Source organism: Camellia sinensis, chromosome 2 (assembly GCF_055761805.1).
Source record: "Camellia sinensis isolate YWXY chromosome 2, ASM5576180v1, whole genome shotgun sequence".
Lineage (NCBI taxonomy): Eukaryota > Viridiplantae > Streptophyta > Magnoliopsida > Ericales > Theaceae > Camellia > Camellia sinensis.
In genome coordinates this window covers 38,492,409-38,517,162 of record NC_138962.1, presented here as the reverse complement: position 1 = coordinate 38,517,162, position 24,754 = coordinate 38,492,409, and the positions used below count along the sequence as shown (strand labels likewise).

Below are 24,754 nucleotides of genomic sequence, written 5' to 3'. Positions count from 1 at the left end.
ATTTATAAAAAGACAAAATAAATTAAAATAATTAATAAGACAAAATATCACATCAAATCTATAATCATTTCATTTTTTCTCTCACAAACATCATATTCAACTATAAAAAAATTCAATCATCTTCTCAAATACAAAAATTTAAACCTACTAAAATGATTAAAAATTAAAATAATCTACTAAAATAACAACTTTCCAAATGCCAACGCAGTGTCATTTTTTTTTCGAGGTGCATATGCATAACGTGTGGGGATCGCTAGTAATAATATAAGGAAAATGAGTGAGAGCACTAATTAGTGCTATCACTAATGATGTGGCAGTGGGCCTCATCAGAAATGATTTGATGTTTTGACCTTGGTGTTGTAATTTTTTTCTTTTTTTATTGAGTACCATGTCATTAGTGATCTTTTTAGAGTTCCAAAATTAGTGGTCTCTATCATTCTTGTTTAAATAGTAGGCAGGACGAATCGGTGACTTATAACGGCACGCGGTTCACGTTAACAAGCCACCCAAAAGGTAGTTGACCGTTAAATTCGGACAGATCGGTGGTACCGCCTTTCCAGCAGTCCTTTTGAATTTGGTTTCAAATTAATTTAATGCCAAAGGCTGCCCCGCTTTTTTCCCAATAGAATATTCTCTCTCTCCTCTAAAACCCTAGTTCTTGTCTCTCCCTCGTAAACTCCGTCCTCAAACTCCACAAAAATCGACGGAGTTTTCAATCCCAAACATCCTATATTGCATCAATATCACCCACCTCTTCACCACACTCTGTTTTGACAACCCTTTTGACCTTGACCCATTATCAGATCCATGGCTTTTGCTGGAGATTCAGCTCTTTTGTGCCGTCAAATCATCACCAAGATCACTGGTTTGAATTTCCCGAATCGGGGTTTTAGTGTTCCGATTAGTCCTCTCAGGTTTTGCTTCAATGGGGATAAATTGAAGGGTTGTGAGGTGAAGATCGGAGTCAGAGCTGCGTTACAGAGTGTGGAGAGTGTAGAGATTTCGAAGAGTTTAGAGGGTTTTTCAGGGTTTGATGCAGTGACTGGGGGAGAGTTGAGAGAGAAGGGTTTTTTGGGGTTGAGGAAGACGAAGCTTGTTTGCACGATTGGGCCGGCGTGTTCTTCTTTGGAGGATTTGGAGAGGTTGGCTTTGGGTGGAATGAATGTTGCGAGGCTAAATATGTGTCATAACTCGAGGGAATGGCACCGGGATGTGATATGGAAGATCAAGAAATTGAATGTGGAAAAAGGGTTTTGTGTGTCTGTGATGATTGATACAGAAGGTAGTCAGATTCATGTGGTTGATCATGGGGCTCCCTCCTCTGTCAAAGCAGAGGTAAACGACTAACACTCACAGATTGGTTTTGTTATATGAATTGAACAAATATAGAAGTAGTTATTAATTAGGAAAAATAGTAGATATAGACTCTTAAACTCTTTCAATTGTCAATTTGGGATAAAGATGTAATTTTGATAATTGTATAATAATCAGGATGGCTCAATCTGGCTTTTTACTACCGAGAAATTTGAGGGTTCTCGTCCATTCACTCTTCAAGCAAACTATGAAGGCTTTTCGGAAGGTAGTATATAATAGAAATAATGCAAGTTCAAAATTAGTTTAATGCAAACAAAAGATGGAAATTCTTGTTAAATCTTGCTTTCTCTCTCAGGTATCATAGTGGGCGATGAACTTGTTATTGATGGAGGAATGGCAAGTTTTGAAGTCCTAGAAAAGATTGGGAATGATTTGCGCTGTAAGTGCACAGACCCTGGATTACTCCTGCCTCGAGCCAAATTGAGGTTTTGGAGAGAAGGGAAGCTTGTTGAGAAAAATCATGAGCTCCCAACTCTATCAACTAAGGTTGATTTTCAGACACTTGTTTTCTGAATTTTGGTTATCTCCACGGTGCATATTATAGTTGCTTAGTTTTGATGAGTTGACATTACAGACCGTTTATAGTGTTTGTTTGGACAACCATTGGCATTGAGTAGTACTGAACTCTGTGATCTTCAATATTCTCTCTCGTGCCGTAGCTATTTTAAATGGTTTATTATTAGTATTTTTTTAGATTGTATTTTAAATCGTTTATTAAATGGTGGAAATCAATAAAAAAAATTGCTTTTTTGGAGGATATATTGTGATATATTTTGAAAATTTCACTCCTTTGCTCATCATTGAATTGGTATTATATGATCTGCAGGATTGGTCTGACATCGAGTTTGGAATTTCTGAAGGCGTTGATTTTATTGCCATGTCATTTGTAAATGATGCCGATGCTGTCAACCATTTAAAGAACCACCTATCAACCAAAACATCAGCGTATGTCACCTTTACACTAAAATTTCTTTTCTTAGCATGCAATAATCTTTTGACTATTTCACTTGATGTGTGCTATAGTCACGGAAGTTGATTCTTCCATTTTTGGATATCATCAAGAGCTTCATAGCAACTGTTGCTATCTTAAGCCTCATCCACTGGCATATGCTTTTCGACACTCCATGAGAAATATATTTACATTGTGCATAACATTCAATTATACAGTAACAGGATGCATTTTTCACAAGGTTCTTAGCTAGATCCTATCTTCTGGAATATACAAAAACTGAGAGCCCAATTCTTCATTTGACAGATCCATTAAAGTTCTAGCGAAAATAGAGAGCATGGAGTCTCTCCACAAACTGGAAGAAATCGTAGAGGCTTCTGATGGAATAATGGTGGCACGAGGTGATCTTGGGGTTGAAATTCCACTCGAGCAGATACCAACAGTGCAAGAGACCATTACTCATGTTTGCAGGCAGCTCAACAAGCCTGTGATTGTAGCTTCTCAACTTCTGGAGTCAATGATTGAATATCCTACACCAACACGTGCTGAGGTACTACAGTTAGGCCTCGTTTGGGAACAGGCTAATTTAGTAACTTTTTGGCTATTTGGCTAAAAAGGTAGGTAAAAAAAACTTGTATGTTTGGGATGACTTTTTGGCTAATTACGAAAAGATGTGCAAAAAGTAGAGAGAAAAGAGAATCTTTGACTTTTTGGTATAGGTTGTTGGCTTTTTGGCTAATTTAGTAACTTTTTGGCTAATTGGCTAAAATAGCCTCTTGCCAAACGAGGCCTTAATTACCTTCTTAAAAATATAGATTGGTTAAAAAAATATTCAAGAAATCTTTCCTCCTAACTTCTTGATTCCAGTTCAGAATCAACTCGGTACCATTCTTAAGCTTTTTTTACTTAATCTAGGATTTCCTCTCAACCAAGAGGCATAAAACCTCACAATACTTAATAGCTATGCGAAATTTCATTTCTTGTGCCAAATAGGGTGAATAATTGTCTTTGGGCTTCTTGATTGACTCTCCTTGCCGAACCTTTCTCTCATTGACAATTTTCCTTGATGTTATAAGGTTGCAGATGTTTCCGAAGCAGTTCGGCAGTTTGCTGATGCCCTGATGTTATCTGGTGAGTCAGCAATTGGATCATATGGCCAGAAGGCTCTTTCTGTCTTGCGGACAACCAGCAGTCGGATGGAACTATGGAGTCGTGAGGAGAACCGACAGAATGGTCTCTATCAGCGTCAACTTGGACAATCTCTGCCTGACAGGATTGCTGAGCAGATTTGCAATTGTGCAGTGGAAATGGGTATTTAAACTTTTCTCGGCATGCCTTCATTAACTACATAGCATTGCAGTAGAGTAAATGCATTGGTTGTTTAAAAATAGAGGGTAATTCCGGGTAAGGGTTTAATATTTTGTAGAATATTATCCTCTCATGAATCAAGTTATCCAATGCAGTCTTGACTAGTTCACAAGCAATTGCATCACTTTTGGTGTTTCAAACTAGTCTAAATGAAGGAAATGTACATAAGCCATCTGGTCATTTCATACAATACCATCTCAAGAGCCCTTTTTTTTTTTTTTGTAAATTCATGTTTACAAAGTTTGTGTTTAGATTTATTGATTTAAAATGAAAGGATTTGGTGCTTATTTTTCAAGGAGAATAGCTCACATTTGGATTTGATAATTTAGATATGTATTTCAATAACAAATTTGAGAGCTTCACCATGATGGATTTGAAAATAATAATGTACTAGTAGTTACTTGAAATCTTTCATACAAAGGAATTCTAGTTATAATAATCTACCTTCCCTATTAATTTTAATAATTTATCAATTTATCTATAATAACAAACTCTCCTATACTTCCATAGAATTTTAATATCAAATTCCTTGATTTGAGATCCATATCCATCCAAAAGAAGCATAACTGTTTGTTTTGTCTGCAGCTAACAACCTCGGCTTGGACGCTATTTTTGTGTACACGAAGCGTGGACATATGGCATCCCTCTTCTCACGCAACCGTCCAAACCCTCCCATATTTGCATTCACAAACAATGAAAGCACGCGAATGGCCCTGACTTTGCAATGGGGAGTTATGCCTGTCCTAGTTGATTTATCAGATGATATCGAAGTTAACATCTCAAAAACTGTTGATCTTATGAAAACAAAGGGGATGGTGGAGGAAGGCGGTGCTGTTTTGGTGGTATCGGATGTTATTCCAAGTTGTGAAACCCCTACTGTTTTCCAATCTATCCAGGTGAAAACCATTGTTTAGGAAGTAAATTCACTTCGACATGGTAGATAGTTATCCATGTAAGATTTTTTAAAGAAGAGGCAAAGTGATACTTTGGACCTTTGAGTCCCTATTGCAGTGTGTGAGTGAGTTTGCATTTTCTCAGTAGATAATATAATATTGTTCCGCAGTAAACTGGTCCCTTAGCCACTGTATAATTTATTTATCAGATTTTGCTTTCATTTATTTCTCCTGTAATGGATGTTTTAGTTATTTTAAATCTATCAGAAGGAAGGGAAAAAAAAAGTACCAATTAGATAAGTTTGTTGTTAGAATTGGGTTTAACTTGATTAGTACTTTACACTTCATTACACAGTCGCAAATCCAACTTTGAAGGTCAGCATTCGGGCCTGAGCCGTACTATTCTCTTCTTTTATGTTATGTTTGGTTAGAGGATTTGAGAAGGGATTTGGAAAGGAAAAGAGAAAATATGTGTGAAATTATGTGAAATTTAGGCATATTTTATTCTCATTTTACCTATTTTTTTTATTTTTCTTTCTAAATTTCCCAACCAAACACAGCATTAGTATAATAAAACTGATAAGAGCCACAAATGTAAACAATCTTATCAAATCATATAAATTTGTATGTTGTGTTTTATTGTTTATGAGTAATATTTATTGTGTGTTTTTTTTCTCATCAAGAGTAAAACTTAAGCAATAGTAGATTCACAAGTTAAACAAAAAAAATGTTATATAAATAAATTTTATATATAGCAAGAGTAAATTGTAAGTAAGAGTAGATTCACAAGTTATGTGCGCACACACACACAAAAAAAAGTTACATAAATAAATAAAATTTATAAAATTTTCTCAATAATATGAGTTGCTAAAATTATATTATTCAAGTGAATCTTTATTTTTGCATGACTCTGTTAGTAAAAAATAGTTGTTAGCTTGTAAAATATTTTTTATTAAAAAAAGGAGATTAAATGAACATTTAAAAAACAGATTTTGTAACAAAGTAAACATTTTATAGAAACAAATTATTATTATTTTGTGGAAATAAAGAACAAAAAATTATTACTAATTTTTGACAAGTTTGTTAAAATGTGCAGACTTTGACTATGATTGATGACAATTAAAACCTAATATACTGTCGTTTTGTAAGCAGATGCCTTCTCAATGACTTACAAATGTGTTAATTGTTGTGATTGCCAATTTATACAAATTTGTTACAGCTATATATACCTAATTGATTGCGACTCTATGGGGAAGTTATTTGGTGGTTTTAGGGTGCGGTCACGTGATATTTTGAGTGAGTTGTGATTGGTAGAAGATGTAAGATTTATAATTTCATGTTAGATGATTGAAGAACAACAAGAGATATAATAAATTGTGATTGGCCAAGAATAAAGTCACGTTGTGCCTTTGAATTACGATATAATTTTCTGGCTCTATATTGTAAAGCTGACGTGACACATATTTGAGTTTAGTTTTATTTTGATTTTCTCCTCCCAATTGCAATACATTAGATCATAATCATATACATTTAGCAACCCATTGTGTAATAAAAATAAAAATTTAAAATTTAAATTCTTTGTATTAAAAATCTTATAATAAGATTTGTAATAGGCTAATGCACTAATTAATGTGTCAATTGATGATGTGACACAATTTAAGATATTTTTGATATTTATAATTTGTATAATGAGTTGAGTCAATAATAAAGTCATAACCAATGTTGTACATTAGTTAATATACTAAGTGGTGCATGTAACACCACTCTTTATAATAAGATTATTAATATTGTACGGAAAAGAAATAAACCTTCTCGTATAATCCTGTTGATCGAGTCTGCGCTCCTCCAAACGTCGTCGCTTTACTCCCTGAAAACACAAACGTGAGCTAGTCGGCGGGTGTGTGCCGGAAACCCCTCCGATGCCTAAGTCAGAAAAATAGACAAAGACAAGAAGCTCTGTGTATCAAAGTTGTGTTACCTCTCCATAAGTGATGTTTGTGAGCTTTTATAGGTTCCATGTGGCACAATTCAAGTAGGACTCTTACTCCTTCATGTAGAGTCCTCCTAGGATTCATACTCCTGAAAGATAATGCCTATCCTTCAACACCCCCTCACTGTTTAAACCAAGTGAGATGGTTTTACCATGGTCGGACTCCAATGTGGCCGAGGTACGCATGGCTATGCTTAGCTGTAGAACAGACCGAACTATCCTTAGTTCGGTTCATTCTTTTATTGCCCTTACCTCAGTTCCTCCTGTACAAACCGTGGTAAGTCTAAACCGAACTAACTTTTAGCAAGGTTTAGACCGAGCTAACCGTACTGTGCCATAACCGGTATAAGTTTTAGTACGGTGACCGAGCTAACCTCCTCGGGACCGGAGTAACTTTACGCCTCTCTTGGGCCGGAGTAACTTTACACCTCTCTTGGGCCGGAGTAACTTCATGGCCTTTTTACTCAGCCCTTCGCACTATGGCCCATAACGGCCCATTACCCAGCTCGGCCCAATTTTCATATAAATTACCTTCTCAATTGCCCCTTAATTCCATCTGCAGAGCATGATAGGGATTACCTGTACCCAGCCGAGCTAAAAAAGTTTCTGCATTTTCAGCCGAGCTAAAAAAGTTTATGCATTTTCAGCCGAACTAAACCCCTTTAGTCCTTCCAGCCGAGTTAAAAACTCTTAAGCTCTTCAGCCGAACTAAATTCCATACCGGGCTCAGCTTGTCCGGTCAAAACGTCATTTCAATCACAGCAACTGAATCAATTCTCATTTCAATGACACGTGGCACGCTCTGATTGGCTAAAGGCAGCTGTCACGCCGCCCTCGTACCTCGCGTAATTTAAACAGTTCCCGCCTTTATCCCATTGTATCAAAACAAAAACTCTTCATTTTGGATCAAAGCACTGCACTTATTCACTTCCTCTTCTCTCCCTCTCGTTCCTGAGCTTCTGAGCTTGCTGAGTTCTTCGATCTGTTTTCGAAGAAGCTTTGTGGTTGTGCTGCCGTTACTCTCATCTTTCCTTGTCCTGGTAAGCTTACTCAAACCTACCTTGTTTTTGTTGTTTGTCGTATTTGCTTTCACAATACATGTATTTTGTGTGTTTTTTCAAAACATATTCCCTTATTTCGTGTAATAAAACTTCTAGCTTGTCACGAATAAACCGAAAAAATACTGATTTTGATCCAAAATCATAGTATAACCGAACTAAAAAGTCGTTTGTAGTTGATGTTAATCTAGCCGGACCAACCAACCGAGCTAACTTGCTATATTTGTAGTTCTAACAAGTCAAGCCTTGAAAATCTTAACTACGCTCGAGCTGAACTTAGGGGCTAAACCAGCCTTCCAAGTTCAGACCGAACTAAGAAAGCTGCCCCTTGAGGCTCAACTGGGCTAACAAATGCCTTGCTCAAATCGAGCTAACAGACCCCTTGCTGAAACCGAGCTAACACCCGTATAACCGAGATAGGACTTCATTTATTTTACCTTGATTTCTTTTTCGCACGGTCCATCGATCTGTGCATAACCCCTTTCTTTTTTCACTTTGCAGACTTAGGTTGCCAGACACTCCTTTGCACGCTCAACCGAGCTACTCAGCGTCATTTTTTAACCGAGCTATCACAGTAAAATTATACATAACTTAAGAGTAAATAGGTAAATATAGGTTTTTAGTAGAAACACCTGGTGGCCTGGCCGAATTCCGAAGGGAATATAACATTCCTGACGACGTCCAACTCACCTTAGCTGAACAAGACATCGTACCTTGGAGAAACCCTGGTTTTGTTCCCTTCACCCTCTTTTCCATTGTAGAAACCGGCCTAAGATTCCCTGTACATCCCTTACTTTGTGAATTCCTTAGGCAAACTAGGATATGCCCAACTCAGCTTTCCACAAACTCATACTGCATAATAAATGGTATAGCCGAGCTAAACCGCCGAGCTGGCATTAACCTCGGCTTAGCCGAACTCTTTCATCAATATTCAATAGGATCAAAAGAAGATGGCTGGGTCTATTATCTAAGGATACGCCGTCGTCGAGAGAAAATAATAACGGACACACCGGATAAAGACTTGAACGATAATGATTTCTTCTGGGTTTCTGGCAACTTTGAAGACCAAGAAGCCCAGATTCCTGGTGACCGAATAAACTGGAATAAAGGGACCACCGGTATAATTACCTCGGCTCTATTGCATGCTTCTTTTTATTTCGGTTTTGTGTTCTTGAATCGAACTGACAGTTGTCTTCTTTATGCAGACTCAGCCCACCTCAAGTCACTATATAGTTACCCTAACTTAAACACACTTCGCGCCGCACTACGATACCCTAAAAGAAATTGGGCCAAGTTACTGAATTTTGAGCCGACGTATAGATATAGCAGCCGTCGAAAAGCCAGAGTAACAGATTTTTTGCTAGAGGCCTCTCCTGAACTGGACCCGACCTTGCCACAAATCATCCTAGTCCGTACTACAGTTGAAGAAGAAATGGCGAAGAGGAACAGAGTGAGGGCCCTCCTAACCGAAACACATCCAGCCGAAGTACCACCAACCACCCAGACTCAAGAGACCGTGGTGGCTCTTCCATCTCAACAACCTTTCTCATCTCGCCCCAGCAAGAGTGCCCGGACTACCCAAACCGAGCCCTGTTGATGAAGATGAAATCACTCTTCCACTGAGCCCTCAGCCAGAGCACTCCGACCAAGCCAGCTCCTCCAAGTGGGCACCCAAACTTACTTTTCAAAACCGTGATATTCAGGACACAGACTCAGTGGTCACTGAAAAAGATCACTTAATGGCATTTAACCTTGCCAAGAGTGTCTGCCTTCCAGCAGACATGGAGCACCACCAGCACCTGACTGAACTAAGGGCCATTCGTTCGGCCACGAAGTCCATGGTGCTTGTAAGTAGCTTTTTCTATTGATCTTTTTAATTTGCATGACTTTTATCTCGGTTTGATTACAAGTCTCCCCCTCTTTTTGCAGGCTATGCAGAAGAGCCATATCGCTCACAAGCGAGTGCTTGAACTTCGCAAGACTACAAGGCAAGCGCTGGCCGAAGTGACAGAAAAAACTGCAGAGCTAGAAGAGGCTAGGAAGCAGCTAGCCGAGCTAAAATCCGAGAACGGTCGTCTGGCCGGTCTTGTTAGCGCGGTTGAAGCAGAAAAACAAAAAGCTACAGCCTTGATCAAAGACAAATATCTGCGTGAGCTAGCCAAGCTCGAAGGTAAGAAAAACGCAGAGATCGCCGAGCTAAAGAAAAAGGCGGCTAATGCAAATGCTGAAGGTTTCAAGGAGGGGGAGGCCCTCTACATGCGACAATGTGAGGCTGCTAAAGATCTTTTCTTTAAATGCGGTTGGAGGGCAGCCGTGGTGCAGCTCGGTTGTGGACCTGAGACCGAGGTCTACAATCCTCCTCAGTACTTCATACCGAGCTCACTGGCGGAGTATGCTGCATCCGTCCAACAACAGTTTCTTGAGGGTTCAGATGATGATGAAGACACCGAGACCAATAATACCCCGGTCGTCAATGATCAGGCCAACGATCAATCAGCTCAGTTGGAGCCAACGGTTGAAGACCTGATGGCTGAAACCGTGCTTCCAATAGACACCGAGCTCCCAACCACGATCGATCTATTCTCTGAAACCGGTCTTCGTGTTGACATTGATGCTGATCTTGATGATCTGTTCAACTGATTCTGTACTTTCTTTTCTTGTTGTTGGTTTTCAGTATTTTCTTCTTTCCTTTTGGTCTTGTAACTGGGTTGAGGCCCCTCCTTTGTATTTTGCTTTGAATTTGATCAATGAAAATCATCTTTTGTTTTCAACACTTATTCTGGTTTGATTTGTATGCTTGCACTTGTAATGTGTTTTTCAATGAATTCTTTTGCTCCAACTGTTATCTCGGTTTACTTTCCTGTTTATGCTTGCTTTCTAACTGCAACTTGAACGAAACATAATATTTTTCGGCCGAGATATTTTATTCCGGCCTTAGCTGAGCAATCTGACTGAGCTTACTAGCCAACCACTCTTTTGCCGATATACTCACTTCGGCTGAAGAGTACCAAGAGTGGTTTAATCCAGTCAACCACTAGCCTATACCCTTACTTTGGCTGAAGAGTAATAAGAGTTTAATTCAGCCAACCTCTAAGTTGGTTTTTTTCCAACCAACTACTCTTTAGCCGATGTCCTTACTTCGGCTAAAGAGTAGTAGGAGTTGATTTAGTCCAGCCAACCACTCTTTAGCCGATGTCCTTACTTCGGCTAAAGAGTACTAGGAATTGGTTTAGTCCAGCCTTAGCCGATGTCCTTACTTCGGCTAAAGAGTACTAAGAGTTGGTTTAATCCAACCAACCACTCTTTAGCTGATGTCCTTACTTCGGCTAAAGAGTACTAAGAGTTGGTTTAATCCAGCCAACCACTCTTTAGCCAATGTCCTTTTCTTCGGCTATAGAGTACAAGAGTTAGTTTAGTCTAGCCAACTACTTTTTAGCCAATGTCCTCTTCTTCGGCTAAAGAGTACTAAGAGTTAGTTTAATCCAGCCAACCACTCTTTAGCCGATGTCCTGTTCTTCGGCTAAAGAGTACAATAGTTAGTTTAATCCAGCTAACCTCTAAATTGGTTATTTCTGCCAATTTAGAATAAAATGTTTGGTTATTCCGACCAAACGTCCTGCAGCCTGGATCCTTATCCTGGGCTTAGGAGGGGTGTTGATTTTTCCAGCCAACCTTTAGATTGGTTTTTCCAGCCAACCTAAAGTAAAGTGTTTGGTTGTTCCGACCAAACATCCTGCAGCTTGGATCCTTATCCTAGGCTTAGGAAGAGTGTTGGTTTTTCTAGCCAACCTTTAGATTGGTTTTTCCGGCCAACCTAAAGTAAAGTGTTTGGTTATTCTGACCAAAACGTCATGCAGCTTGGATCCTTATCCTAGGCTTAGGAAGAGTGTTGGTTTTTCCAGCCAACCTTTAGATTGGTTTTTCCGGCCAACCTAAAGTAAAGTGTTTGGTTATTCCGACCAAAACGTCCTGCAGCCTGGATCCTTATCCTAGGCTTAGGAAGAGTGTTGGTTTTTCCAGCCAACCATGTTTTCAATACCCTTAACTCACTAAAACAATTTTTACAGAATAAAACTTCTTATGTTGAAAAGAAAACTACTTGTTTTATTGGGAAAAAAAGAAAATTACAAGCATTTTGAAGAAAAGCTAAAAATAAAATAGTTTGAGATTGTCAGTGTTCCATGGCCTAGGAATGGCTTTGCTGTCCTCGTCTTCTAGGTGGTATGCCCCTTTACCAGCTAACCCGACCACTTTGTAAGGTCCTTCCCAATTAGGCCCTAACTTGCCATCTTCTAGTACTAAGGTGTTTCCCATCACTTTGCGCAGCACCCAATCTCCGATCTTGAATTGCCTTGGATGTACTGTTTTGTTGTATTTCCTAGATAACTCTTGTTGGTATGAGGCAATGTGAACCAATGCTTTTTCTCTTCTTTCTTCGGCGAGGTCGAGTTCTAATGCTATGGCCTCTCCATTCAAGTCTGGATCAAAATTTTCGCTTCTAATTGTGGGGAAGCCAACTTCCAGTAGGATTACTGCTTCCATGCCGTAGGCTAAGGAGAATGGTGTTTCTCCTGTTGATCGTCGAGGTGTGGTGCGGTAAGCCCATAAAACATGAGGAAGTTCCTCCGCCCATTTGCTTTTTGCCTTCTCTAACCTTTTCTTCAGTCCATCCAAGATGACCTTGTTTGATGCTTCTGCCTGGCCGTTGGCTTGGGGATATGCTGGTGTAGAATTGTAGAACTCTATTTTGTATTCTTCACAAAAGCCTCTAAAGATTCTGCCATCAAACTGGGTGCCGTTGTCTGATATTAGGGCTTTAGGTATGCCGAATCGAGTAATGATATTCTGCCAGACGAACTTCTTCACATCTTTTTCCTTGATTGATGCCAATGCTTCTGCTTCCACCCACTTTGTGAAGCAGTCTGTTATTGCGAGAAAGAACTTCTTGTTTTCGGGCGCTGTTGGAAGTGGTCCTACTATGTCCAAGCCCCACATTGCAAAGGGCCATGGGCTGGTCAATGGTAGGAGTTCTCTGGCCGGCTGATGTATTTGATGTGCGAACTTCTGACATTTCTCGCACTTCTTCACATATTTTTCTGAGTTTGCTTGCATGTATGGCCACCAGTATCCTTGTGAAATGGCTCTGTAGGCTAACGATCTCCCTCATTGGTGGCTTCCGCACACCCCGTCATGTATTTCGAACAAGAATGCTTCTACTTTACTGGGGTGGACACACTTTAGATAAGGTCCTGAGAATGACTTTTTGTACAATGCCATAGATGGGGAGAGCCAAAATCGTTGTGACTTTGCTCTAATTTTGTTGGCTTCTTTTTTGTCTTCCGGTAAGACGCCGTCTTTTAAGAACAGTATGATGGGATCCATCCATGAGAGGCCTAATTCGGCGCAACATACCTCTTCTACTTTGGGGTCCTCAATGCTTGGTCTTGGTAGGTAATCAATTAGTAGTGGGCGAGGGATGGATGTATCTGCCATTGACGCAAAACCTACTAGTTCGTCTGCTCTGCTGTTTTCCTCCCTGCCAATCTGTTCTATCCTTATTACTTCAAATTTCTTGATTTCTGTTATGACCAATTCTTAGTACTTGGCCATCCTGTCATCCTTTGCTTCATAGTTGCTAGAAATATGGTTTACCACTAGCTGTGAGTCGCTGTAGACCATTAGTTCGGTGGCCTTCATGTAGAATACTGATTTGAGTCCTGCAAGAAGTGCTTCATACTCCGCTTCGTTGTTTGATCCTGGGAAGCCAAGGTTGATTGCTTGCTCTACAACCAGGCCGTCTGGTGAGATGAAGACTATGCCAAGTCCTGCACCATGCCGGTTGGATGCTCCATCCACAAAGAGCTTCCACATCTCACCAACGAATAATTTCCAGCAAGTGGAGGGGTCAGATGATGTCGTGGGGTCAAGAATGTTGCTGGTATTTTCTTCAAGGTCCATGTTTGCTGTTTGCCCCTCGCTATCTGATTGTACCAAGTCTTTATTTGTTGGTGAGTCTTGGCTTGGTGTAGCTTGGTTCGCTTCTTCCTTGTTGTTTTTACTCTGGTCTGCCATGGGGTCTGATTGAGTATCCTGTACCAGGGGTTGAGCTATTCTGGCGTCAATTTCTACCCCTAGTTCGGTTATGTCAGTCAGGTCGACCGGGCAGATATGATGACTTCCTGGAGTAAATTTTGCGACAAAGTTTGCCAAGGCTTGGGCCTTTATCGCGGTTCTGAGTTGGAACTTGATGTCGAATTGTCCCAACTTTACTGCCCACTTCAAGATTCTCCCAGAAAAGTTCGCTCTTTCAAACAGAGCTTTTAATGGGAAAGCTGTGAGGACAACTATGGTGTGGGCGTGAAAGTAGTGCGACAACTTCCTTGATGCCATCATTAAGTCTAAGGCCAGCTTTTCTAGTGGCAAATACCTTGTTTCGGCATCCAGCAATGTCTTGCTGACATAATATATGGGCAGATGTTGGATTCCTTCCGTACGGACCAACACCGCGCTAATTGCGTGCTGAGAGACCGCCAGGTATAGGAAGAGTTCTTCTCCAGGTATTGGGGTGACCAGTAGTGGTGGAGAAGACATATATTCTTTCAAGCTTTCCAGAGCGCTGTCGCATTCTTCGTCCCATTTGAACTTGGCTTTTAACGCTTGAAAAAATGGTCGTAGTCTGTCTGACGACCGGCTAATGAATCGGTTGAGTGCAGCTGCCATGCCGGTGAGATGCTGCACTTCTTGTACTGAGTTAGGCCTCTCTAGATTCTGAGTAGCTTTGATCTGGGAGGGGTCTGCCTCAATACCCCGGTTGGTTACTAGGAAGCCTAGGAATTTGCCAGATCCTATACCGAACACGCACTTGGATGCATTAAGGCACAACTTGTGCTTCTTCAGAATCTGGAACATCTCACCTAGGTCCCTTAGATGGTCATTCTCATCCTTACTCTTGACCATCATGTCGTCGATGTAAGCCTCCATTGTTCTTCCTAACAACGGCTCAAACATCTTGGTGACCATTCTCTGGAATGTTGCCCCTGTGTTCTTTAGGCCAAAGGGCATGACCTTATAGCAATACAGTCCTCTTGGAGTGGTAAAGGACGTGACCTCCTGGTCTGGTTCGTACATGGCAATCTGATGGTAGCCTTTGTACGCATCCAGAAAGCTAAGTCGGTTGTGCCCCGCCGTCAGGTCTACCAGTTGATCTATCCGTGGTAGGGGGAAGCTGTCCTTTGGGCATGCTTTGTTGACTGTCTTATAATCGACGCAAACATGCCATTTGCCATTCTTTTTTGGCACCACGACCGTGTTGGAAATCCATCTGGGGTAGTGCACCTCTCTGATAGCTCCTACCTCTAGTAGATTTCCCACTTCTTCTGCCACTATTTCGGCGTGGTAGAGTGCCGATCTGCGAGTGCGCTGAATGATTGGTCTGGCGGATGGGTGGACATTGAGTTGGTACAGATGAAGTTTGGATCGATGCCTGGCATGTCGTACGGCGTCCAGGCGAACACTTTGATGTTAGAGGTCAGGAATTCCAAGACCTCTAATCTCTCAGTGCTAGACAACGACGAACCGAGCAAAAAGAACTTATCCGGGTTCTTATCATCTATTCCTACCTTTACCAAGTCTTCCACTGCTTTTTGGTCAGCTACTTTGCCAACGTTTGCGAACAATTCATTGCTCTCAGGTTCTTCCACCGAATGAACATATCCCTTGGCAGCGCGGCTGCCATTAACCGTGACAAAGCATTGCTTGGACATAATCTGGTCTCCAAAGACCTCTTCAATTACTCCGGCTCCGTTGGGGAACCGCATTACTTGATGATAGGATGACGCTACTAATTTCATGGCATGGAGCCATGTTTTTCCCAAGGTTATGTTGTAAGTGGAAGGGACCTTCAATACCCAAAATTCCACTTGTTTCGTCACGCTTCCTGCCTTGACTGGCAGGATAATTTTGCCGACTGGCCATTCTGGCATTGAGTTGAATCCGATCAGGGGGGATACAGCCGGTGCCAAGTCCTTGTCCTCCAATTTCAGTTGTTTGAAGGTGTTGTAGTACATTATCTCACATGAGCTACCTTGGTCTATCAAAATTCGCTTGACATCGTAATCTTTGACGCGGAGGGTGACGACCAGTGCATCGTTGTGAGGGCAATATATTCTTTCCAAGTCCTTGTCTGAAAAAGACATGACGTTCGTAGGGTCTGTTCTCCCCTTTTTGATTGTAGGTTGAGCGCTTAGTACTTCTCTTAAGTGCTCAGCCTTCTTGATCGATCCTCTGAGCTCGCATACACGCTCAGGTTCGAATACTCCATGTATCACATTAATCACACCTTGAGGTGGGACGTCGATTAGCATTCCATTGGGGTTATTGTGGTCCTGGGGAGCTGGTTACGTCCCTCCTTCAATGTATTTATCCAGGTGACCGGCTGCCACCAACTCCTCCAGATGCTGTCATAATGGCATACAATTTTCAGTGCGGTGCCCCTTTTCTTTGTGGAAGGTGCATCGCGATCTTTCGTCGTAGTCTTTCTGTGCTTCTCCTAGCTTAGCTGGCCATCTGACGAAAGGCTCATCGCGTATTTCGCTCAAAATCCGATAGATCGGTTTCTTGAATACCGTGGTTATGGCAGTACGGATTCTCAACCATCTTTTATCCTGGTCTTCTCCGTTGTCTCACCTGCCTCGTCCGTTTTTGTTCGGACGTTCTACTGCGTTGATCTTTGCTGTGGTTTTTTTATCTGGTACTGCGGTCGTGCCAGATTTTGTTTTGGCACGGGCGCCATCCTCTTCCACCCTGATGTACTGATGCACTCTTTCCATCAAGGCCTCCATGGTGAGGGGGGTGTCATGGTGATTGAGTCCCTTAGCCTATTTCCGACTAGAAGGCCTCTTTTGTACTGTGCAATGGCGAGATTGGTGGGGCAGTCCCCAATCTGGTTGAATGTCTCCCAGTAGCGACTATTATAGGATTTTAGTGTCTCCTTTTCGCCCATGTTGATGGAGAGTAACTGGTCAATCTCCACCGGGGTTTTGGTGTTCGTTCTGAACCTCGTGATGAACGCCTCCGCCAATTGTGCCCAGGAGGCTATGCTGTCTTCTGGAAGTTTTTCGAACCAAGTCAAGCCTAGGTCACCAAGGCTTGATGGGAAGAGGATGCACATCAAAGCCTCGTTTCACCGATATACCGCCATAACCTGGCGGAAGTGGCTTAGGTGTATGTAGGGGTCCGTCTTCCCCTCGTACGTGGTGAATTTGAGTTGAAGGAATCCTGAAGGAAGGGGCGCATTTTCAATTGCCGGAACGAACGGCGAGGTCTGTAGCCTTGCTAACGCTTTGTCCGTTGGTTCGTAGGCAGGGCGTGGTAACGACATTTCGACCTCGACACTTCCATGCGTCCGAGGAGCCAACTGCTGAAGGGCAGATACCCTGTGAGGGTTGCGCGCCCTAGTATTCTCATTCCATCGTGCCTTTTCTTCCAGCATGATCCGCAAATCGGATGATCTTGGCAACTCCGTCTGCTTGGATGATGTTTGGTGCGAGTGTGAGGGTCGATAGGTACTTCCTTCAGTGTAAGACCTCAATGATCTCGTTCTCTCAGACCTGGAGTAACGAGTTCTGGAGGTTCTGGACTGAGTATCACCTGTCCTGAGGCTTCTACTCTCTGCTTGTGATGGTGTGGAATGCCTTCCACGGTCTTCCGAGCGGCGAGGGGGCGTCTTGTTTTTGCGCCCCTCTCCTGTCGCCACTCCTTTTCCCTTCATCTCGCGTTTCATAATCTCCATGTCCGCTGCCATCCGTCGTATTAATTCGTCCTGCTCCTTTACACGGTCCTCCAAAACTTGAGGATCAATCCTTTGCCTTTGTCTGTCAGGACTTTGTGAATGAGAGTGACGGGAGCTGTTAGTTCGCCTCCTCCCCCTTGCATCCCTCCTGGGATTTTGTCGCTGTGGCTCTAAGTCCGCCATGGGAGGGATAGAAGGTAGGTCATCGCGTCTTACACCTCCCACTGGTGTTTGTCCGTCGATGGCAGACTGTGGCAAATCTTCGTTGTGCGCCATTGCTTTTAAAGAGAAAAAACTTGATCAAGAGGTCTTGTTCTAGTCTGTAATTCCCACAGACGGCGCCAATTGTAAGGGAAAGAAATAAACCTTCTCGTATAATCCTGTTGATCAAGTCTGCGCTTCTCTAAACGTCGTCGCTTTACTCCTTGAAAACACAAACGTGAGCTAGCCGGCGGGTGTGTGCCGGAAACCCCTCCGATGCCTAAGTCAGAAAAATAGACAAAGACAAGAAGCTCTGTGTATCAAAGTTGTGTTACCTCTCCATAGGTGATGTTTGTGAGCTTTTATAGGTTCCGTGTGGCACAATCCAAGTAGGACTCTTACTCCTCCATGTAGAGTCCTCCTAGGATTCATACTCCTGAAAGATAATGCCTATCCTTCAACACCCCCTCACTGTTTAAACCAAGTGAGATGGTTTTACCATGGTCGGACTCCAATGTGGCCGAGGTACGTATGGCTATGCTTAGCCGTAGAACAGACCGAACTATCCTTAGTTCGGTTCATTCTTTTACTGCCCTTACCTCAGTTCCTCCTGTACAAACCGTGGTAAGTCTAAACCGAACTAACTTTTAGCAAGGTTTAGACTGAGCTAACCGTACTGTGCCATAACCGGTATAAGTTTTAGTACGGTGACTGAGCTAACCTCCTCAGGACCGGAGTAACTTTACATCTCTCTTGGGCCGGAGTAACTTCATGGCCTTTTTACTCAGCCCTTCGCACTGTGGCCCATAACGGCCCTTTACCCACCTCAACCTAATTTTCATATAAATTACCTTTGCAAATATCTATAAAATTATTCCTATATTAAATTACAAGTAGCAAATTTACTCACAATTTTTTCATGGACAAAAGACTCAAATAACATTGTCACTGGTAGGTCCACTATTTCACACCCTCATTATTGGAGCTATTATTACGATCATTGCATCTTCCTCTTGCTAAGTTTCCTTTGATTGTGACTTTTTTTTTTTTAGATAAGTCCTTTGAATGTGACTTAAAAATTAATTTATTGAAAAAATATTTATTTTGTTATAAAAATCTTAATTCATTTAACAAATTTATTTATGATAAAAAAATCTCAATTTAACTAGTTAAAAGGCATAAAAAAATAAAAAAATGCCAAACAAACTAATTTGTTACTATTTCCTTTTTAAAATTTTATTTTAACTAATAAACTACTTCATTTAACTAATTCCCCCCAGGAAATGATTTGGAACCCTAAAAAAGCCCCCCCTAATCCCCCTAATCCCCGAAATTTATTTATTTATTTATTTTTTGCCTTGGTCTCAATTTTCGGGGGATTAGGGCTCCCCAAATTCGGGGGATGTAGCACGGCCCATTCCCCCCCACATCATTTTTATAATTTTTTTGGTGATGGGGTGAATTTTTAACAAGAAACGAATTTGCCAAATACATTAATATATTTTTGATAAAATAAAAAATTTAACTAATAATTTACGACCAAACATAACTTTGAAGTGAGTGTTACTTGTGATAACATGAAGGCTGAGTAAAAACACATCCCAACTCACCTAATCTGACTTAGGCTTACTTTGAGAAGAGTCAAATAAGTTTATTTATATATTTTTTAAAAAAAAGATTTGGACCCCCTTTTCCCCCACCCCTTGGCCCCCCTCTCTCTCTCTGACTGGTCAAATTTTTATTTATTTATTTAATTTTTTTTTTCTCCTCCAATCACCACCTGTCACGTGTGTGTTGGATGGTGATTGAAGGAAGTCTTTATCAAAATTCATTTTTTTATTATGAAAAGACTTGTAAAAGATGATATGATCGAAATAAGTAAAAAAATAAAAAAATAAAAATTTATAAATCACTTTTTAAAAGACGGCTCAATACAATCTTAAACGGAACAATTTTAATGCAACAGACGCATAGATGCAGGTTTAATAATTTAAATATAAAAGTCAAGTTTTGATCAAGTGGGGATAGACAAGTTTTAATTCGCTAAACGGAACTCGACTTTTTTGAAACAAAGAATAATTAGATGAAAATAAAATTTTCTCAACCCGAACCTCAATTAATTGGATGACAGATGGCCTACAATTCGCCTGACCCATTTATATTTTGGATTAGGCTTCTTTTATGTTGAGATCTTAATATGACAGAATTTAAGGAGTTCAAAAGTAAAGACGGATGCACTTGAGGCCAATGAGGTCACGTGCCCCCCTCCCCCTTCAACTTTTCAAAAATTACAATTATCTCTCTAACAAAAAAAAAAAAAAAACAAAAAAAAAGATTAGTAATTTTTTAAAGTAACTTCTTAAATTTTTTGTATCGCTTTTTTCTTTATCTTTTTTTTTTTGTTTTTTTCAAGAAAATCTGTGTAATTTGTCACTTTAAATATTTAATTATACTAAAAAAAAACTTATAAATTTTATATTAGAGAAATGTTATATGTTACTAATTTTTGTCATTGTTTTATATCACCTTTTTATATGAATACTCATAATTTGTTCATTTGTTTACAGATAATTATTACACGATTAATAACAACTAATAAAATATTATAATGTAATTTAGTTATTAAAAACAATGAAAAAAATATATATATACAGTAGCCTCTATGGCTTCGTTTGGGAAGCCAAACCTTGGGTTTTTTTTGCTAAAATAGCCACAAAAAACAAAATAGGTTTTTTAACCCAATAAGACAAAATATCACATCCAACCTATAATCATTACATTCTTTTTCTCACAAAAAAGTCAAAAAAGCCAAAAACCCTTCCCAAACCAGGCTTTTTAGCCCGAGGCTAAATGTCACGACCCAAATCCACCCCTATGGGTTTAGCACCGTAACCGGCCAGTAATCCGTGATTACCGAAGGCCTGCTTAACAGTAAAGACGGTAATACACAGTACAGGGGCTGGCGGAAGTCAAAACAGTAATAAAAGATGTCCAATGAGCTGTGACAATCTGTATGCAAAAAGACTTTCCTGAACATATTCACATTCATAAGCAAAACAGTATGTACATACACACATCATATACAGACATTCAAGTTGGGGACCAAGTCCCTACCATAACAGTACAGTGCCAGTCTCATACAATCTATACAAAACAGAGACAGAGAGGGGGAATCTAAAACATCCCGAAGCAGCCTTGGCTTGACGCACTCGGAACCTCGAAGCGAGGCACAATGGTTGGCTTGATAAAAAGGGAGTTTAACCCAACGCTCCTAGCTCCGATCCGGTGCTTGGACACCTACATATATACATAAACAATAAGCTAAAACTCAGTGAATAACAGTTATGTAAAGAGGCTAAGAATGAATGTCCTTTCAGTCAATAAACAGTCATATCAGTCATTTAGAAACCATAGCAGTTATATGTGGTACATCCGATAGCAAACAGTACAGTAGGTCTTAACAGACCGAACAGTCAGTTGATGGCCATCATAACAGTAAACAGTAGTGGTTTCAACATGGGACCGACAAAGATCTCTGTGACAGTAGCAGTAACAGTAAATTGCTATGGATGCCACGGATACAGTTTACAAATAGGACAAACATTCATTCAGTAAGAAATATCATTTCAGAAAGCAGTACAGTTGATCATTCAGAAAATATTCATGATTAAACATATCTTTACAACATTGTTACTCATAGAGCACTGGGCCATAAGCAGCTAATGAGCGTCATCGGATGCCAACCCTACACAGTTACAGAATGAACACACACTAAGTTACACACTTGGGAATCAATGACTTAGTCCCTATCTTGACTCGATGTGGTTCTACATCAATAACCTCATTAAGATGCCTTAAACATGGCCTAGGAATGCCTAGGATGGAAAGAGGATGCAAAGATGCACTTTAAAACACTTTTCAGAATTTTCAGAAAACAGGGGTCTCGCTCGAGCATGGCTTTCTTTGCTCGAGCGAGCTTGTCAAAATAGTGGGGTTGCTCGAGCGTGGACTTCCTCGCTCGAGCGGTCTGTAAAAATGAAAAAAGTACTGGATGTTGAAAATCCTCGCTCGATGTTCGCGCTCGCTCGAGCGTAAGACACAGTCCTCGCTCGAGCGTAGGTTCCCTCGCTCGAGCAGACGCTCGAGCGTGCATCTGCGTGCACCAAAAACCTGAGAGTTTTCAATTTACGCTCGAGCCACCATTCTTTCGCTCGAGCGAAGCTCTGAACAAAAGACGGTCGCTCGAGCGTGGAATCCTTCGCTCGAACGTGGAAGCCAAAATCTGGAATTTCCAGATTTGCCTCCCAAGCTCAAACCAAGCATTCAACACATCAAAACTCAACCTCTTGGGCCCATTTTCTGGAAAAACACTTTAAACCCATAATATAACATGTTTTGCAGATCAATTTGTAAAATCAAAGCCCAATGGTGAGTCAATTGAACACCATTTTTAAATAAACTTCAAGAACAAAGCTCAAACATAACATGTATGAATTTAACCAACTTCAAAGCTTCTAATACAAGAACAAATGAGTCAATCCTTCCAAAAACATGCTGAATTCATGGACCAAAGCTAGAATATGGACATGCATGTGAGGATTTCCATGAAATCAACCTTAAAACTCAACAATGTATACATGAATGCATGAATTCCAACTCAATTCAACATATTAAGCTAATTCATGCCTTAAATCACTAACCTTACCATGAATCATGCAAGAACAACTCAAACTCACAATTAAAAGGGTGAGTCTCCTACCTCAAGTCTCTAATTCAAGGTATAGAAGCTCAAATTTTGCAAGTTCCTTCAAATCTTCCAATTCTCCAAGTAATCTCCTAGTTGAAACCAATTCTCCTTATTCTCACTCTTTCTCTCGAAATGGCCTCAATATGGCTGAAGAGTGATGTGTGATCAAGTGTAATAAAGCTTCAACATTGTCTTAGGTAGTGACCTACTAAGTGGCAAAATGGTAGATAAATCCAACTAATGTAATTTAGCTTATTTAGCCTCCGTTTGGGAAGTGGGTTGACTTTTTGACTTTTTTGGTTATTTTAGCCTGGGCTGAAAAGTTTGGTTTGGGAAGGGCTTTTTGGCTTTTTTGACTTTTTTTGTGAGAGAAGAGTGTAATGATTACGGGTTGGATGTGATATTTTGTTTGATATGGCTAAAATAGCCTATTTTGTTTTTTGTGGCTATTTTAGCTTCAAAACCACTTGCCAAACACCACCTATCCAATTTAATCATACCAAATCAAATTTCAACTAAATTTACCATAAAATCACATTTATTCTAATTAACACAAAACACTAATCAGTTCCAGATTCGGCCGTCGATAAGGCTTTCAATTTGCAGTTTAAAACATAAAACATGAACAGATCATTAGCAGTCAAACAGATAGACATGCATTCAAACTAATACACTCAATCAATCAGTCAGAATTTCAGTCAATCAGTCACTTAACATGCTTAATCATAGATTAGCACTAATCAGTGGTGAGGGTTGTCACACTAAAATAACTCAAAAAGCCAAAAAGCCAAAAAGCCAACCCACTTCCCAAATGAAGCCTATTTATTTAGGGATTTTTTGTGAAAAGCCCCTCCCATTGGGCCTATTTTGTGTGAAGCCCAGAGAATTAAACAATGACTCAAAAAGCCCCTCAATTAAAAAAATTGTCATGAATTGACTAAAATGTCCTTCCATATAAGTAGGAAAATATGAAACAATTAACAGTAAAAATTTACTATCAATCAAAGTAAATTTTACTGTCACTATCAAAGTAAAATTTTACTATCACTATCAAAATAAAGTTTTACTGTCATCACAAGTCCAAAAGTCAATTTGTGTTGATAAAATTTTACTGTGGTTTAGTGTAACATTATACTATATTTTAGAGTTAACTTTTACTATTTGGTTTGCCAAAGATTGACAACTCATACAGTGTGTCACAAACACAACTTGAGACATGAATGTAAAAGTAAAATTTTACTCTGCATAAAAGTAAAATTTTACTCTGAAATAAGAATAAAATGTTACACTCTGAATCTAAGAGTAAAATGTTATCCCCTGAATTTAAAAGTAAAATTTTACTCTGCATAAAAGTAAAATTTTACTCTAAATAAGAGTAAAATGTTACATTCTGAAACTAAAAGTAAAATTTTACTCAGTATAAAAGTAAAATTTTACTCTGAAAAACTAGTAAAATGTTAGACTCTGCACAAAAGTAAAATTTTACTCTGAAAAACGAGTAAAATGTTAGACACTGAATTTAAAAGTAAAATGTTACTCTGCACAAAAGTAAAAAAGCGAAGGCAGAGTTTGTGGCGGTTGAAGTGTTTGGCAATGATCACCTCTTGACAGTAAAATTTTACTGTCATTCTAACACCAGAGTAAAATTTTACTCTAATTCTCTCAAACAAAAAATAGAGCAATAGAACCAGAGTAAAATTTTACTCTCATTATCTGAAACAAAAAACAGAGCAATAGAACCAGAGTAAAATTTTACTCTCATTATCTGAAATAAAAAACAGAGCAATAGAACTAGAGTAAAATTTTACTCTGGTTCTGTCAAATGAAATCAGATAAAAAACTACAAAAAAAAATTTTAAAAAAAATAATAAACAAAAACAAAACAAATTAATCAACAAATCAACATATCTAATTGAGAAGAAAAACTTCTAAAACTCGATCAACAATTACAAATCTTAATGAAACTCTCGTTTAATTGAGAGTGTTCGATCGTCAGCGGCAAGATCGTCTATTGTTGACCAAGTGAGAGATCTTTGGCTGCGAGATCTATAGATTTGGAGATCGTCTTCATCGATTTCGCTCCTGCGAGATCTTCAGCTCAGATTTCAAATATTTCAAATGTATGATATGTATATATAGAAGGGCAATATTGTGATTAAAAAAAATAGAAATTATAAAATGTCCTTATTAAGGTAGGCATTTCCTACTCAGGGGCTTTTTGAAAAGAAAATTGATTGGGTTATCCTTTACCCTAATAAAAAGGCCCAAAATAGGGGTTTCACAAAAAATCCCATTTATTTATTCACTTTTCTCTCATTTTTTTCTCTGTCTACCTAATATATCTCTTTTTGTATCTACATCTTGATATAAATTTCTTCTCTTAT

General features: G+C 39.7%; 2 protein-coding genes across 2 annotated transcripts; both read left to right on the top strand.

The window, feature by feature from the left end:
- The first annotated feature begins 474 nt into the window (after positions 1 to 474).
- Positions 475 to 4,884, top strand: LOC114293075 (pyruvate kinase isozyme A, chloroplastic-like). Its single transcript, XM_082914174.1, has 7 exons — positions 475 to 1,335; positions 1,492 to 1,579; positions 1,670 to 1,860; positions 2,201 to 2,319; positions 2,630 to 2,873; positions 3,400 to 3,634; positions 4,277 to 4,884. Exons 1-7 carry the CDS (start codon positions 808 to 810, stop codon positions 4,603 to 4,605), a joined length of 1,734 nt encoding a protein of 577 aa, XP_082770300.1. The 5' UTR covers positions 475 to 807; the 3' UTR covers positions 4,606 to 4,884.
- Positions 4,885 to 8,837: 3,953 nt separating this feature from the next.
- On the top strand, positions 8,838 to 10,403 carry LOC114293081 (uncharacterized). Its single transcript, XM_028237109.2, has 2 exons — positions 8,838 to 9,479; positions 9,562 to 10,403. Exons 1-2 carry the CDS (start codon positions 9,372 to 9,374, stop codon positions 10,270 to 10,272), a joined length of 819 nt encoding a protein of 272 aa, XP_028092910.1. The 5' UTR covers positions 8,838 to 9,371; the 3' UTR covers positions 10,273 to 10,403.
- Positions 10,404 to 24,754: the final 14,351 nt, after the last annotated feature.

Coding starts and splice junctions, on each gene's coding strand:
- LOC114293081 (XM_028237109.2), top strand. CDS start 9,372: ATGGCATTTAACCTTGCCAAGAGTGTCTGCCTTCCAGCAGACATGGAG. Junction 9,480..9,561: donor CCACGAAGTCCATGGTGCTT/GTAAGTAGCTTT, acceptor CTCTTTTTGCAG/GCTATGCAGAAGAGCCATAT.
- LOC114293075 (XM_082914174.1), top strand. CDS start 808: ATGGCTTTTGCTGGAGATTCAGCTCTTTTGTGCCGTCAAATCATCACC. Junction 1,861..2,200: donor TCCCAACTCTATCAACTAAG/GTTGATTTTCAG, acceptor TATGATCTGCAG/GATTGGTCTGACATCGAGTT. Junction 2,320..2,629: donor CTATCAACCAAAACATCAGC/GTATGTCACCTT, acceptor TTCATTTGACAG/ATCCATTAAAGTTCTAGCGA.